Here is a 13,629-nt window from a genome sequence, read left to right on the forward strand (position 1 = left end):
AAGAATTTTGTTCTGACGGAAAAAAAAAAAGAATTTTGTTATTTATTTAAAAAATTAAAATCTAAATAAGAGAAAAATAGGGAGAAAATATAATGGCGTCATTGGGTCTTGGCTACAAAACAAAACAGAGTGGGGCTAGACAAGGGGTGTGAGGATATTTTTTTTTTTTTTTGTTTCTGTTTTTTGGCCGGAACGGGTGTGAGGATTTGCAATCGTAGATTTTGATTCCCTCGAACAAGGAAACCAAAAAAAAAAAAAAAACAGGTCTTTGGGGTGAGTTGGTGGCGCCACAGCTGATCACGTGCTCACCTTCTAGCTTTCAAGCTGAACTGACTCTACTCCACACAGGGACGACGACCCATCGACCATATTAATGCCGCGGTTATGAACCAAATGAAACGACTGTCCCGTTTTGTACGTTGCCTTCTTTGTTCAGCGGTCGTTTCGTAATCAGTTGCAGAGAGAGAATTGCGAGCGGAATGGATCAAATCGGGAAGAAGAAGGCGTGCGTTGTCGGAGGAACTGGGTTTGTGGCTTCTGAGCTCGTGAGGCAGTTGCTCATCAAGGGATATGCTGTTAATACAACTGTTCGAAATCCAGGTTCCTTCTCTCTCTTTTTTTTTTTTTTGTGACTTGTTTATTACCCTAAAATGCAACCATTCTGATCTTCGGTTTGACTCCTTTTTCTAAGCTTGTTGGTTTTAAATCTCCGTGGACTTAATTGGGTTTTGATTAGATTTAACTTGATTCTTGGTTTTTAAGGTGATTTAATGTAAAGACATTTTTAGTCAGGATTATAGAATTTAAGGACATCTGTTTGCTCCAAATATTCTTCAATCATCATCGACAAAAAGGAAAAAAAGAAGAAGAAGAAGAAGACGAAGAAGAAAAACCTAACTGCGGTTTTGACATTGGACATTTGAAGAACCGACTTTCACTTGAATATTTTCAGTTTTGTTTTATTTAATTAATTTTAAATACCTCTTATGTCCACGTGCATTCATTTGTTTTGTTTTAATTTTAAACGAGATTGACTAAAAGCAATTTTAGAAGCAAACAGTTATGGGCCTTTGAACACGAAATGATAACAGTAAAGAAAACACTAGAAGAACAAATGGCCGTTTTCAGAGATATTCACATGGCCCCCTTGGCACCTGTCTAATGTCTTGGACTTGAAGCAAACCCTGTAAAGATTTCCAACCTTGCTGGGCCTATGACCCTGGAATTGTATTGATGAAGCTGTTCTATGATTTTGCTTTTGACACTGGAATGGAATGTTCAGATTCTGTCATGAATAGAATGTCCTGACACCAATGTTTTGAGCAGATGATCCCAAAAAAATATCCCATCTCGTAGAACTGCAAAAATTGGGAGAATTGAACATTTTTGGAGCAGATCTGACGGAAGAAGACAAATTTGATGCCCCTATAACTGGCTGTGAACTTGTCTTCCACGTCGCTACTCCTGTGAACTTTGCTTCCGAAGATCCTGAGGTATAAAATTGAAAACTCATGATCATACTATAGATCTTTGTATGTTTGTTTGTGTGTCTATACTAATGCACACATTCTTCTCCTAAACTCTATGCAGAATGACATGATCAAACCAGCAATCCAAGGCGTATTGAATGTCTTGAGAGCATGTGCAAGGGCAAAAGCAGTTAAACGAGTGATCTTGACATCTTCAGCAGCTGCTGTCACAATAAATGCATTAGAAGGGACTGGTCTAGTTATGGATGAAAGTAACTGGACTGACGTTGATTTCTTGAGCACTGCAAAACCACCTACTTGGGTAATTGTTCGATGAAAAAATCTTTGTGTAGATCTGGTTTAAAATAGATAGATGGACCGAATCAATCTTAAAATGATGTGTACACATGTTAGACACATTTTTTGTGCAACCTACCTTCAATATGCTTATATGTTATCTTTCTTCATGATTTAGCTGGTCTTCATGTCTTTTACCGGTCAGGCTTAACTAGGAATTTGGAATAGTTGCATGTTATCAAGAACATGTAATTAGGGTTATAGACAAATCATTCAACATTTATTCTAATGAGAAAGTTTATGCAAACACAGGGATATCCTGCCTCCAAAGCACTAGCAGAGAAGGCTGCATGGAAATTTGCGGAAGAAAATCATATAGATCTTATCACTGTGGTACCTACTATGATGGGTGGTGCTTCTCTCACTCCAGAAATCCCAAGCAGTCTTGGTCTAGCCATGTCCCTAATTACAGGTATAAACTGCTACACCCACTAGGTTAATTGTTCTGTTTCAATTTGTCTATTGACATACCGGTATGTCTAAAAGAGGATCGAAATCTGCTAGTCACTATGTTTATGAAGTGATTGATGTGTTAATTGCATTGCAGGTAATGATTTCCTGATAAATGCTTTGAAGGGCATGCAGATGTTGTCAGGTTCAATATCCCTTGCTCATGTCAAGGATGTTTGCCGGGCACACATTTTTTTGGCCGAGAAAGAATCAGCTTCTGGTCGATACATTTGTTGTGCTCACAATACGAGTGTTCCTGAGCTCGCAAAGTTCCTTAGCAAACGATACCCTCAGTACAAAATCCCAACTGAGTAAGCTTCAGATCCAAATACTGTACATGACTCTTCAGCCTAAAATTCTTGTCTTCGAGATCTGTTATACAGCAGCAAAAAGCCAATTGTTAAGTGATCATGTATGATTTTATAACTGCAGATTTAATGACTTTCCCTCCAAGGCCAAGTTGATAATCTCTCCGGAGAAGCTTGTCAAAGAAGGGTTCAGTTTCCAGTTTGGGATAGAAGAGATCTATGACGAGACTGTGGAGTACTTCAAGTCTAATGGAGTCCTAAAAAATTGAATTATTAGAGGTTCAAAGCTGTAGCAGAAGCTCCAATAGTTACAATAATGTTGTGATAATAATCTGGAGCTGCAGTTCAGTGTGATATACTGAACTAGTATTTTTATATGATGGAATGTTACTTTTCCATGTTGTTATGTCCCTCGAATGCACTATAAGAAATCATCTACTTATGTTTATATCGTCAAGTACAATGATTTTTACTGTAGATTTTTACTGTACATGTACAGCAAAAAAATTATTTTACTGTAGCTCTAAGGTATATTTTTGTGAATGTTTTAAAATCATATTTTTTTTTTACAAAATTAAAGACATAAAATTTTTTCTGCATAAAAAGCCATAACAAATTATTTTAAATCACATTTTTCAAATTATATTTATTTTTTTTCCTTTTAAAGTTTATGAAATTATTTTTTATTTTTAACTTATATATAATTAAAATTAGTTATTAATTTTTGTTGACTTATAAGAACACTTAGTGTATGGGTTAATACATTCTAAAATAAAATATGTTGTCAAAAGTTTTAATTCGTGTGGGGTAACAAATTTTTGTAATCTAAACTTTTTATATTAAAAAATTTTAAATTTATTTACGGAGTAATAAATTATGAAGAAATTACATGCATATTATTATCTAGACTAGATTTTAAATTTCATCGTGAAGTATTATAAAAGAAAATAAAATGTGATTTATATTTTCAACATTTAAAGGAATTAAAAAAATTTAAAATAAATAAATTATTTTTTAAATTTTTAACATGTACGGGTAATAACTTATAATGTTCTTGTACTTTCTAAATGGTTGTTATCTTTTTTTTTTTTCCTAACATACTCCCTCCAAAAGTATAAGGATTTTTTTTTTAAGATAAGATACTAAAAAATATAAGGCATTTTTGTAATTAATGAGGTTTAAAAAAACATACCCTTTAATTAGAGGCATAATGAATAAGGTTTTTAAATTGAGATACTCCCTCCGTTCAAAAATGTAAGGCATTTTTAATCGAATTTCATCCTCCAATAAAGTTCTAACTTACTTTTAAACTAACCCTATTTTTTCATATTTACTTCTATTAACTACCTTATAATAAATATAAAGTTACTATCAATAAAGACACTTTTAGAAAAAAGGCAATAATTATATCTCAAAAGACTAAAAATATTTTATATTTTTGAATATCAAACTTTTAAAAAAATACTTTACATTTTTTAAACGAAAGGAATACTTTATTAAATAAATGTAAACATAAAAAAAGCGTATAATTTTAAAAATATTTAACTAACGCACAAGGGTTATGATTTGGTTACAAATGACTAATAATACTGAACAGATACAGTATTATTTATATTTTAATGAGTTAATTTTTAAAAATGAAAATATAGGGTTGAAAGTTTTAATTGATTTTTCTTTTTTCTTTTAAATTATCTTTTTATTAAAATTTTATGACCTCATTTGTCGTTTTTTGTAAAAAAAAAAATGAACTCACTAAAATTTCCTCAATCACCTGAATTTTTCTCAAACTAAGTAAAAGATTAATATCCGCATTGTATAAGGTCTAAAGTCTTTTTATTATGTAATTAACATATAGTTTCACACTACCCAACTTTTCTCCCTTTTTATTTTTTTTTCTTTTAAAAATTTTATTATAATAAAGAAGCATGTGGGTTCGGAGGTAATTGGCTCATTGAGGTGGTATCACACAAATGAAACTCACATTACTACGGTACAAGTTTTATCTTCTTGGGCTCGAGAACATTTTTTATAAGTCAAAATTGCCTGGTGAATTTTTGAAATTCTTTTTATATTTTTCCATTAATAAATTTCATGCATTATATTAACTGTCAAATCAAATCAACTTGTAAACATGCGTAACCTCGCGCTATGTGCCTCATATCTATATACTGTTACCACGTGATGCATAAGACACTTCATATTTAAGAAACATATGAGTTTTTTCTCTAGCAAACTTGACAATGGGTTGAGAAAAAATTCACATTCTAACATAGGCCTAAGACACAACAAATTTATTAAAGAAAAACAAATAATTTTTTTTTTTTAATGCGGGCAGTAGCCATATCAGAACCAATACAGTTATTATATAATTGCTTGGTTTTTTTTTTTTTTTAAAATTAGAACTATGCAATGATATCTCTCAAGACCTCGTAAAACACAAGACTCTATTTTAAATATCATTAAGAAGAGCAAATAATATAACTCTCACTCTCCCTATCATATTCATGCACAAAACATACAACATTACACTTTCATTTCTTATATTATAGACGATACAATGCATGTTCCATCACTATTCTTTAATTTATATTTGTACTTATTTTTCTAATATAAACCTAATCATATTATGAATAACAAGTAAGATCAAGATTTTTTTTATTGAAATTATTTTCTGTTATTACATCGATGCACTTTTATTTATTTTATAGTATCTTGATTTCTAATGTTTCAATAGTATAATTCAATATATTCCTTGTGATGCATGGGTCAAAAACTACTTAATTAATAGAGACAGATTAATCACATGATGAAGAGGATTGGATGGCAATAACTAGTAAGCATAAGCTTAAGGGAGAATGACATTTTGGAATCATTCAATTTGGTCCCTACTTAAAAATAATAATAATAATAATAATCTTATTACAGTACATCATTGTTATCAATATCAAAAGGGTCGATACATGGAGGACCAACTTGTTAATAGTTTTTTTACAAGGGACCTCAATGTTATTTATTTATTTATTTATTTTTGGCAAGTAAAGGAGAAAAAGAAAGCTAAAATACTTGGTTGGTAATGGGTCGAGGAAGTCGCTGGTTGCACATTTTCAGTAGCAATCTGTTATGTTGTGGTCCAATTGTTCATGATTAGATCTCTAATTATTATTATTATTCATTCTACTACTAATCTTGAAAGATCTTCCATCACCAAGGATTGTCCGCCGTCGTATTTCAGCGTTAATGCAAAATCCGCCTCCACTATTCTTCTAAATCTGCTGATGTGGCAAAATTCTATGAAGTGAGCTCATTCTCTTGAGGGTGAAAATAACACAATAAAAAACTTTCAATGGAAAAAAAGAGTTTCATATTCAAACAAGTTCTTGAAAATCAGGATTATTGAATCCGACGAGTGTTAGTTCTAGGATTTAATATGTAAAACTGTAACTATGATTAAAAAAAATTTATTGAAGTGTTTAACCGACCCAATTTTCAATGTTATCTTCAAAAGATCCTATCTTTCTTGATGGATATGGATCCTAAAATTAAGCTTGAGGGGGTCGTCAAGTTAAATGTAAAAAATATATTTTGATCGTTTCTTATATAGAAGATAAATTAGATATATAAATTATATAGAAAATTGTATTATTAAATGACCATTATGGTCTGCTAGCAGAGTTCGTTTGGAGTGGGAAGTGGCAAATCCAAAAGCAAAGCCATCATCCCTTCTCGTGCTCGCTCTTGCGTCTTCATTCTTCTCTTCAATTGGATTATTCCTTCCTTCCTTCCTTCCACATCTTCTTGGTATCTGAATCAGGCTTTCAAGTTTCTATACCGGTGAGTAGTGAAGGAAAGAATGTCCAAGAAGAAGGGCAACGGCAATACTATGACACTCAAGGACTTCCATGGCGGTTCTATTCCTTCTGATCTTCCTCTACCTTCTGCTCCCGGCCTGTATGTCCTCTTTATTGCAGTTTCCCTTTTCATATTTTGATTTTACTATTTCATTCTCTTGTTCTCTCTCTCTGTTTTTTTTTTTTTTGTAAATTCTTATACAATGCTTCTGGGGTTGTGAAATGTGGGTGGGTTCTTAGTTTGAGATAAAGTAGATCTATGGCTCCGATTATGTGTACTTTATCTTCACATTTGTTCCATTCGACTCTTTTTTTTTTCTCAAGATTCATGGATTTGTATATGAAAACCCGTGTAACATTTTGCCAAATTGACGCAGGACTGTTAAAACTTCAGATCGTTCTGGGTATGAGCGACCTTCATCGCGGGTAATCCCATTGGTCCGTCCGATCATGGCTCCTTGCCGCACAACTCCTCACTATCTAGGCATTACGATGACAAGACCCCATTTCTCACCCACACTGCTCCAATTGGTAGTAATTTTGATGAGGACGAGCGTAAACCGCTAGGTGGCACCTCAGGTTCAGCTCCCCGTAGAACTATTAGTGGTGAAAGTATTTGGGGCCCGCCTTCTCGCGTTGAGGTGAAGTCCGGGCGAGGGGATTCATTAGGCCCCAAGGTGCCTTCCAGCTCTCAATATCAAGTTGGGAAAGGAAATTCATACTCTGCAAGGCTGACTGAAGCAAGTCATGTCGGGGTGAATTCTCAGAATTTAAGAGGTAGTAGGGACCAGGGAACCAATGGGGCTTCCCCAAACGTATGGGCAATGAGAAAGGATGTGGCCAGTACTGTTGAGCCAGATCACTCTGCTTGTTCCGGTCCTAACGCTGTTTCCAAGTTGTCTCATGCAAGTGCCATTGACAAGGTGTCTTCCGGTAGATGGCTGTCAAAGAAAGTTCAAAGTCAGATGGATTTTGAGATTGGTACATCCTCTGAAGCAGAGAGTAGGCCAACCAATGTTAATGGCAATAGGAGCCACAATAGGATAGACACAGTAGATGAGAAGGGATATCCTGATGTGTTGTTGGCGAGACCTGCTGAAAGGAGATTGGCTATTGATGACCAGATTCGTGGTCATAGAAATGATTTACTGGAGCACGAAAGACATGGGATTTCCAAATATTCAGAAGTGCAATCAAGGCAACACCATACTGACGGGGTACAACCAGCTCTAAATGATGCTAGACTTCGGGAACCTGAGTTGCAACACTCAATGGCATCTGAACCAAGAGAGTGGCCCAAGTTGAATTTATTACCTAGGACAAAGCCACTAGAAAATTCAGAACCTTCTGTTACTGATAATGTACAGGTATTCACACCCTCGACTTATGAGACTACTTCACATGAAATGCTACTTTATATTGATTTCATGGATTCTCTCATTTGCTTCATGGCAGTTATATTGCCAAGGTAGTGATTCTAGCCATGTTGAAATTGTTAATGAGGCACATGGCCATGCCAATATTGTGAATCCTGACTCAGCTGGAACTGAAAGCAGAATGGAGGAAAGACAGCGCCCAAAGCTGAATTTGAAACCTCAGTCACAATCCCTTGAAAAATTGGAAGGAAACACTAGATCAGACAGGTTTGTAAAGTGAGCTAAAAATTTTCATCTGTGAGTGAGTGCACGCACACATACACATGATTTAGGAACCATATTTTAAGCATTTATCTGTGAGGAGCAACCTTTGAATCTGAAGAACAGATGCCTTTTTTCTCTCTTCACTTTGCATATTGTTCACAGTTTTATGAAAATCATACAATTGATAGGATTCTTTTGGCCTATAAAAATGATTCAGAGGATTAAGTGAGCTAAAATATGAGCATTTGTTTTATTCTGATTTCTGATTAGTTTTGGAGTCCCATTTCTTGCTAGTTTAGGAACCACACTATGTCACATTTTAAGCAAGAAAGAACTTGCCTTTTGACAGAAGGATGGGTCATGACTCTTTTGGGGGTATATTCTTTGATAATTTTGAATTGAGATATGCAAGCGTATGTGAAGTGTGAAAATTTATATTGATTTGTAGGTAGACATAGTTCTGGTTTGTTTTAGTAATGTTTTGTGCTCTGCCTTACTTTTTCAACAACATTGTTAATGCATTTTGCATGCTTAAAATGAATAATGGAAGTTTTTCTTGTTTGTTTTGTGTGACCATTAGACATCTATTTTGACCATGAGAATGGAAATGTGGAGTATATTGTTATATCTGTATCTTAAATGCTCTTTAAGCCAGTGATGTGTTTCTTCTATGTTCGTATGATAAAGGGCATTAAAACTACCTATCGTGTCATCTGCATTAGTAGCCAAAAAATGAGCACAATTGTTAGCTTTTCTATAGAAAAGCTTCTGTGCGTGATCTATGATGTCCTGGTAAAGGTGTGAGGTCAATTCCTCTCTCGTAGGCAGATTAATCACATCCTCACAATTGGTGAACACTTCTATTTTCTGTATTCCTCTTGTCCAGCATAATTGTAGACCATGAATGATTCTCTGGATTTCAATAATAGTAATGGGAAGGGAACCAACCTTGCTATTGAACCCCAAAACCCAATTTGCATTTGATTCTCCATGCCTTCCTTAAGGGAGCCACTACACTAATCTTACAGCATCAGTAGGTCTAAATCCATTTAGAGTATACAAGCTATTCTATCTGTCTAAATCCATTTTTTCTTTTTGAAAGCTTGCAAAGACAGATTTGAGATTACCGAGTTTTTCTGTAGAAAACATTTGCTTGCATCTGTAGCACTAGCACCATATATCCCAACAAATGTGTCCAAAAAGCATGTTCCAAGGTACCTGTTTGGTGAAATTTTGTCCTGCTTCCATTCAGCGGTACTGCTTGGTCCAATCCTCCCACTCCATGCTTTTGAAAAGGTTCCTAAATTCTGGTTTCACCACTACCCTCCATCGTTCTTCGTTCCTCAGCATGTTGTTAGTCTCTCAATAAGTGCAGGACATCTTACTTATCACAGCCTAGCAGACATTGGTCTGATTCCACTAAGCCTCTTCTTGCCTAGGTTCTGCTGTGTGCAATTTGTTGTTTTTTGCTAGCCAAAGGTGCACTTTAATTTTTTAATTTAGCAGATGATCTTTGGGATCAATGGCTTCTTGAGAGAGGATTCAAAGGTTGAAACTGCAGTATGTGTGCATGAATTTTACCAATGAAATAATTCCAAATAACATTGCAGTACGGTATTTTGAGAGTGTTCATCTTGTACAATTATACCTGCACCACAGGATGATCTTAATATTATTTAACAGGCAAAAAGGTCTAACAAATGAGAAAACTCTACTTATAAAAGCCCTATATACAAATAATAAAATAATAATGATGCTGATTTATACCAATTTGAATCGAAATAAGATAAGATAAGCTGAAGCCTAATTCAATATAATTAAAGATCTCACTTTTTTAAAAATAAAGGTAATCGTATAAAATAAACCTGATTAAATTCTAGATTTTTCTATGGCAAGCATAAGTCTATTTTTGGGCGCATAAAAGTCTCAAATTCTCCACCAGAAAGGTGCGTGCTTGTGTGTTTCTTGTTCAAATCAAGTGCTTATGAAGAAATCATTATGGTTGAACCCTGTAATGTCCTGGTAATTATCTTTTGGGTCTTTGTTTAATGCTTTTCATAAATTTTTTTTCTCTGTTTGGGCTACATATTTCACACTTGTGGACATATTATTATGTAGCATGAACTATTTTCAGCAACTTTGGTTGATTAAATATTCCACTATTTCATGCCTAAATAATGAATTGACAATGCAAATGATTCAGGAATGCGTTATTTGGGGTGCTCGACCTCGAGAACTGGTGAGTTATTTTTCATGTCCTGAATGCCCGTTTTAATGTTTAGTACTTCTTACATGTCATTGGAACTGTAGTTTTACATGCATGCATTGTTCACCCCTTCAAAATGCTTTTGTAATTCATTCAGGTGGAATTTTATTGTATTTTGTTCTGTTTTTTTTATCAGTTATGCGTCTTTAACATGTGCCATATGCTGTCAGTCACATCAATCAACACTCCTTCCACCCTTTTTGGCTTAGCTTGCTTTGTGTTTCTTGCTGGATATTTTTGCTGACCTTTTCCTCAGGTTTTAAAGGAGCGATGGGTTGACGATGCAATTAACAATTACGGTGCAGCTGATGAGACAAATAGGTAATGACTTGTCTTGTTTGTGTGTTTTCATATATGGTCAAAATACGATACAATTCTCACAAATGTTTTGTGTGAAGGATTGAGTATGATCGAGCCGAGAAGCTTTCTGATCATTCAATGCAGACCTGCTATAGTGAACTACCCGAAGATGCTCATCTTGATCAACAGGCTGCAAGAAAACCTGAAAGGAGGGATCAATGGGTTGATGCTGAGAGAACGCAGAGGAGGAATTGGCACAGTGATAATCGGAGAAACATGAGAGCAACTGACAGGCAGCAGATCTCTGATAGGAAACCTTCATCTGAGATGTGGCGTAAGCCTATTGAGCAGACCGATGCTACTGGTCTGCTGCATGGTAAAGCTGCTTCGGCTGTTGAACTTGCTCAAGCTTTCTCTAGATCCACGTCAGAACCAAAAAGTAACGATAGATCATCAGGTCAAAGGGGGAATACTGGGCGTTCACAGCAGACATTTTCACGCCTACTTGGTCCAACCCCAAAGCCTCCTTCCAATGGTTATTAAATATTTTAGAGGTGATATAAAAGCACCAGGCATATGCAAGTTGTGATTTGTTGTGGTTATTTCCATCTCTTCCAACTACATGAAGGAGACAATTGAATATGGGCAGCTTCTGAAACCACCAGATGACAGGACCAGTTTGATGATCTGCAACTTGATTTGATTTGATTTGATTTTATTTGTTCCCCCTGCTTTTCATCTTTTGCTCACCTAACCAATTGTATGTTTCATCTATGATGGAGAAGATGGAGAGCTGCTGCCTGTCTATATCAGTATTCAGGCCTTTTCTTTTCTTTTCTTCTCTTTTTGTACCAACACTATTTTGGCCATCGTAGCAGCATGACTAGTGCGAATGATTTCTGTATAGTTGAAGTTTCCTAACCTTGCAGTAATCTTTGAATGTGAATAATTGTTCACTTTTCGATGATATTTACTGGTTTCAGTTTAAGCAATCATCTTATGGCTAGCATTTCCATGCCCTGCAATTATTTGCTGGATAAAGTTAAAGGTAAAAGTAGTTGGACTTGGATGTTTTCGTTTTTATTGTTTTGGTTTCTCAAGGTATCCTTATGACCAGCAAACTTGAGATTAATCTTTTAAAAAATTTGAGTGTCATTTAAGGATTTGTGCTTTCTTAAACAATGCTTTCTATACACATATTTAATAATCAAACTTTGGAATGAAATTTAAGGAGTCTAGACCATATTATCTGTATCACACCCGCTTGATTCTTGGATTATTTGTTAAAACTGTTTGGTAGGACACAAGGACAATCATGGTAAAATCCAAGAAACTCCTAAACTGTTTTTCTGGTCCTCAGGGTCCGTCTCAGTTAGATCAGGTCCACTCATATTTAGAAAATGAAAAAATAACTAAAACATCCTTTTGCCATTTTCACATATAAGCCAGATATTCCAGAAGAATTAGTGGGAAATTCCAAAAGCTAAATTGAAGGTTACAATTGTAATAGTTTTCCATTAGTCTTTTTTTTTTTAATGTCATTTATTTCACCATTTCCAACTTATATACTTTGCTTCTCTAACTTCTGATATTTTCATAATTGAAGAGTGAATATGAATTAGAAATGTTTAATTGAAAGTATGTTCATATGATGATCCTTTTCAATTTAGGGCTGTTTGGTGTCTTCTCTCTCTCTCTCCCTCTGTTTTTTTTTTTTTGGGGGACACATCAGGAAGCCTTATAGTTTGCATTAATTTTTAATTGCTCCTCTCTAGTTTTATTTGTTAGAATTGAACTTTTATACTTAAACATGTGGACCTTAACACTATCAAAAAAAGCTGATGTGGTTAACTGAGATAGAATAGAGTATGTAATCATCATCTATGTGGATTTTTTTTGCTACATAGATTAACTTTGCCCAGCTGGATATGGATGACTCATAAAGTTTGGCTGATCGCGCTCGGTTAGTGTTGTATAGGATACACGTCGCTATTTCATTGAGCGAGTAGGAGAGCAACTGTGCCATTTCGTCTTCCTCGGTTGATTCCTCTTGTTTGCATTAGCCTTCTTCCCTCCCACACGCTTAGTTGGTTGATCGTTCTTGTTCATTGTCAGCCTTCTTCCCTCACACAATTCATCATTTTTGGAATCATGCTTTCATATGTTATATCTAAATGTAACAATGACAATAATTTCTCAAGATTTTTCTGTTAAACCAGTCTGTGCAGCGTCGAGCTGCCATCTTCCCTAACCTTCCTCTGTTGTCTCGCCTAATGTTTCTTGCCCTAACTCGACTTCATGAGCTTGAAGCATTAGAATTACTTTTCTAATTCTGCACCAGAGGGAGCCACGTCACGTCTAATGTGGATTTACTTATCTGTGTGCACAGTCATCAACTATGTCACATCTTACCCCATTAACATTGAGACTAGAACGGCCAAGAGATTTGACATGTAAAAGTATAAGGGTCTAATTTTAACAAACAAAATTAAAGGGTTTGATTACAAATTGATGCAAACTATGAGGCCTGCATAGGCATTTTCCCTTTTTTATTTTAAAAAATTATTTTGTAATACAGTTTTAAAATTATTTTTCAAAATAAAATAAAATAAAGATTCATTCAGTTATATTAATTTAAAAAAATTTTAGAACTAAAAATTGAATAATAGTGATAGTTGTTGCAAGTGGTTAATGGTAGTGGTTTATGATAAAAATAAAATAAAATAAATAAAATAAAATATTTTATTTTTAAAATGAAAATATTTTGAAAATAATTAAATTCAAAAATACTTGTTCAAACAATTTTTTAATTTTTTATATTCAAAAACAAAAAAAAATATTTTTGAAAATATAAATCAAACAGACCCTACTAATCTTTAAGATTTCTAGTGTAGTATTCTGAGATTTGGACGAATTTGTGAATAAAAGCAAGTTTGTCAATTAAAGTACCGACCGGACATTTTAAGATTTCAATGCCTAAAAATGTCATTA

General features: G+C 34.4%; 2 protein-coding genes across 2 annotated transcripts; both read left to right on the plus strand.

Moving 5' to 3' along the window:
- The first annotated feature begins 293 nt into the window (after positions 1-293).
- Positions 294-3,032, plus strand: LOC129304631 (anthocyanidin reductase ((2S)-flavan-3-ol-forming)-like). The gene is made up of 6 exons (XM_054944354.1): positions 294-600; positions 1,327-1,493; positions 1,591-1,791; positions 2,079-2,238; positions 2,374-2,587; positions 2,709-3,032. The coding sequence occupies exons 1-6, from the start codon at positions 480-482 to the stop codon at positions 2,851-2,853; spliced, it is 1,008 nt and encodes a 335-aa protein (XP_054800329.1). The 5' UTR covers positions 294-479; the 3' UTR covers positions 2,854-3,032.
- Positions 3,033-6,254: 3,222 nt separating this feature from the next.
- LOC129305380 (uncharacterized) lies at positions 6,255-11,607 on the plus strand. The gene is made up of 8 exons (XM_054945423.1): positions 6,255-6,532; positions 6,688-6,707; positions 6,844-7,799; positions 7,888-8,075; positions 9,188-9,425; positions 10,099-10,311; positions 10,595-10,659; positions 10,737-11,607. Exons 1-8 carry the CDS (start codon positions 6,435-6,437, stop codon positions 11,179-11,181), a joined length of 2,223 nt encoding a protein of 740 aa, XP_054801398.1. The 5' UTR covers positions 6,255-6,434; the 3' UTR covers positions 11,182-11,607.
- Positions 11,608-13,629: the final 2,022 nt, after the last annotated feature.

Source organism: Prosopis cineraria, unplaced genomic scaffold, assembly GCF_029017545.1.
Source record: "Prosopis cineraria cultivar Desert tree isolate PC_DT_omini unplaced genomic scaffold, ASM2901754v1 PC3, whole genome shotgun sequence".
Taxonomy (NCBI): domain Eukaryota; kingdom Viridiplantae; phylum Streptophyta; class Magnoliopsida; order Fabales; family Fabaceae; genus Prosopis; species Prosopis cineraria.

Excerpts from the sequence above, each read along its gene's own strand:
- LOC129304631 (XM_054944354.1), top strand. The coding sequence starts at position 480 with ATGGATCAAATCGGGAAGAAGAAGGCGTGCGTTGTCGGAGGAACTGGG. Across the intron at positions 2,239-2,373 it reads AGCCATGTCCCTAATTACAG|GTAATGATTTCCTGATAAAT; the intron begins GTATAAACTGCT and ends ATTGCATTGCAG. Across the intron at positions 2,588-2,708 it reads CAGTACAAAATCCCAACTGA|ATTTAATGACTTTCCCTCCA; the intron begins GTAAGCTTCAGA and ends TTATAACTGCAG.
- LOC129305380 (XM_054945423.1), top strand. The coding sequence starts at position 6,435 with ATGTCCAAGAAGAAGGGCAACGGCAATACTATGACACTCAAGGACTTC. Across the intron at positions 6,708-6,843 it reads ATCTATGGCTCCGATTATGT|CGACCTTCATCGCGGGTAAT; the intron begins GTACTTTATCTT and ends TCTGGGTATGAG. Across the intron at positions 7,800-7,887 it reads CTGTTACTGATAATGTACAG|TTATATTGCCAAGGTAGTGA; the intron begins GTATTCACACCC and ends GCTTCATGGCAG.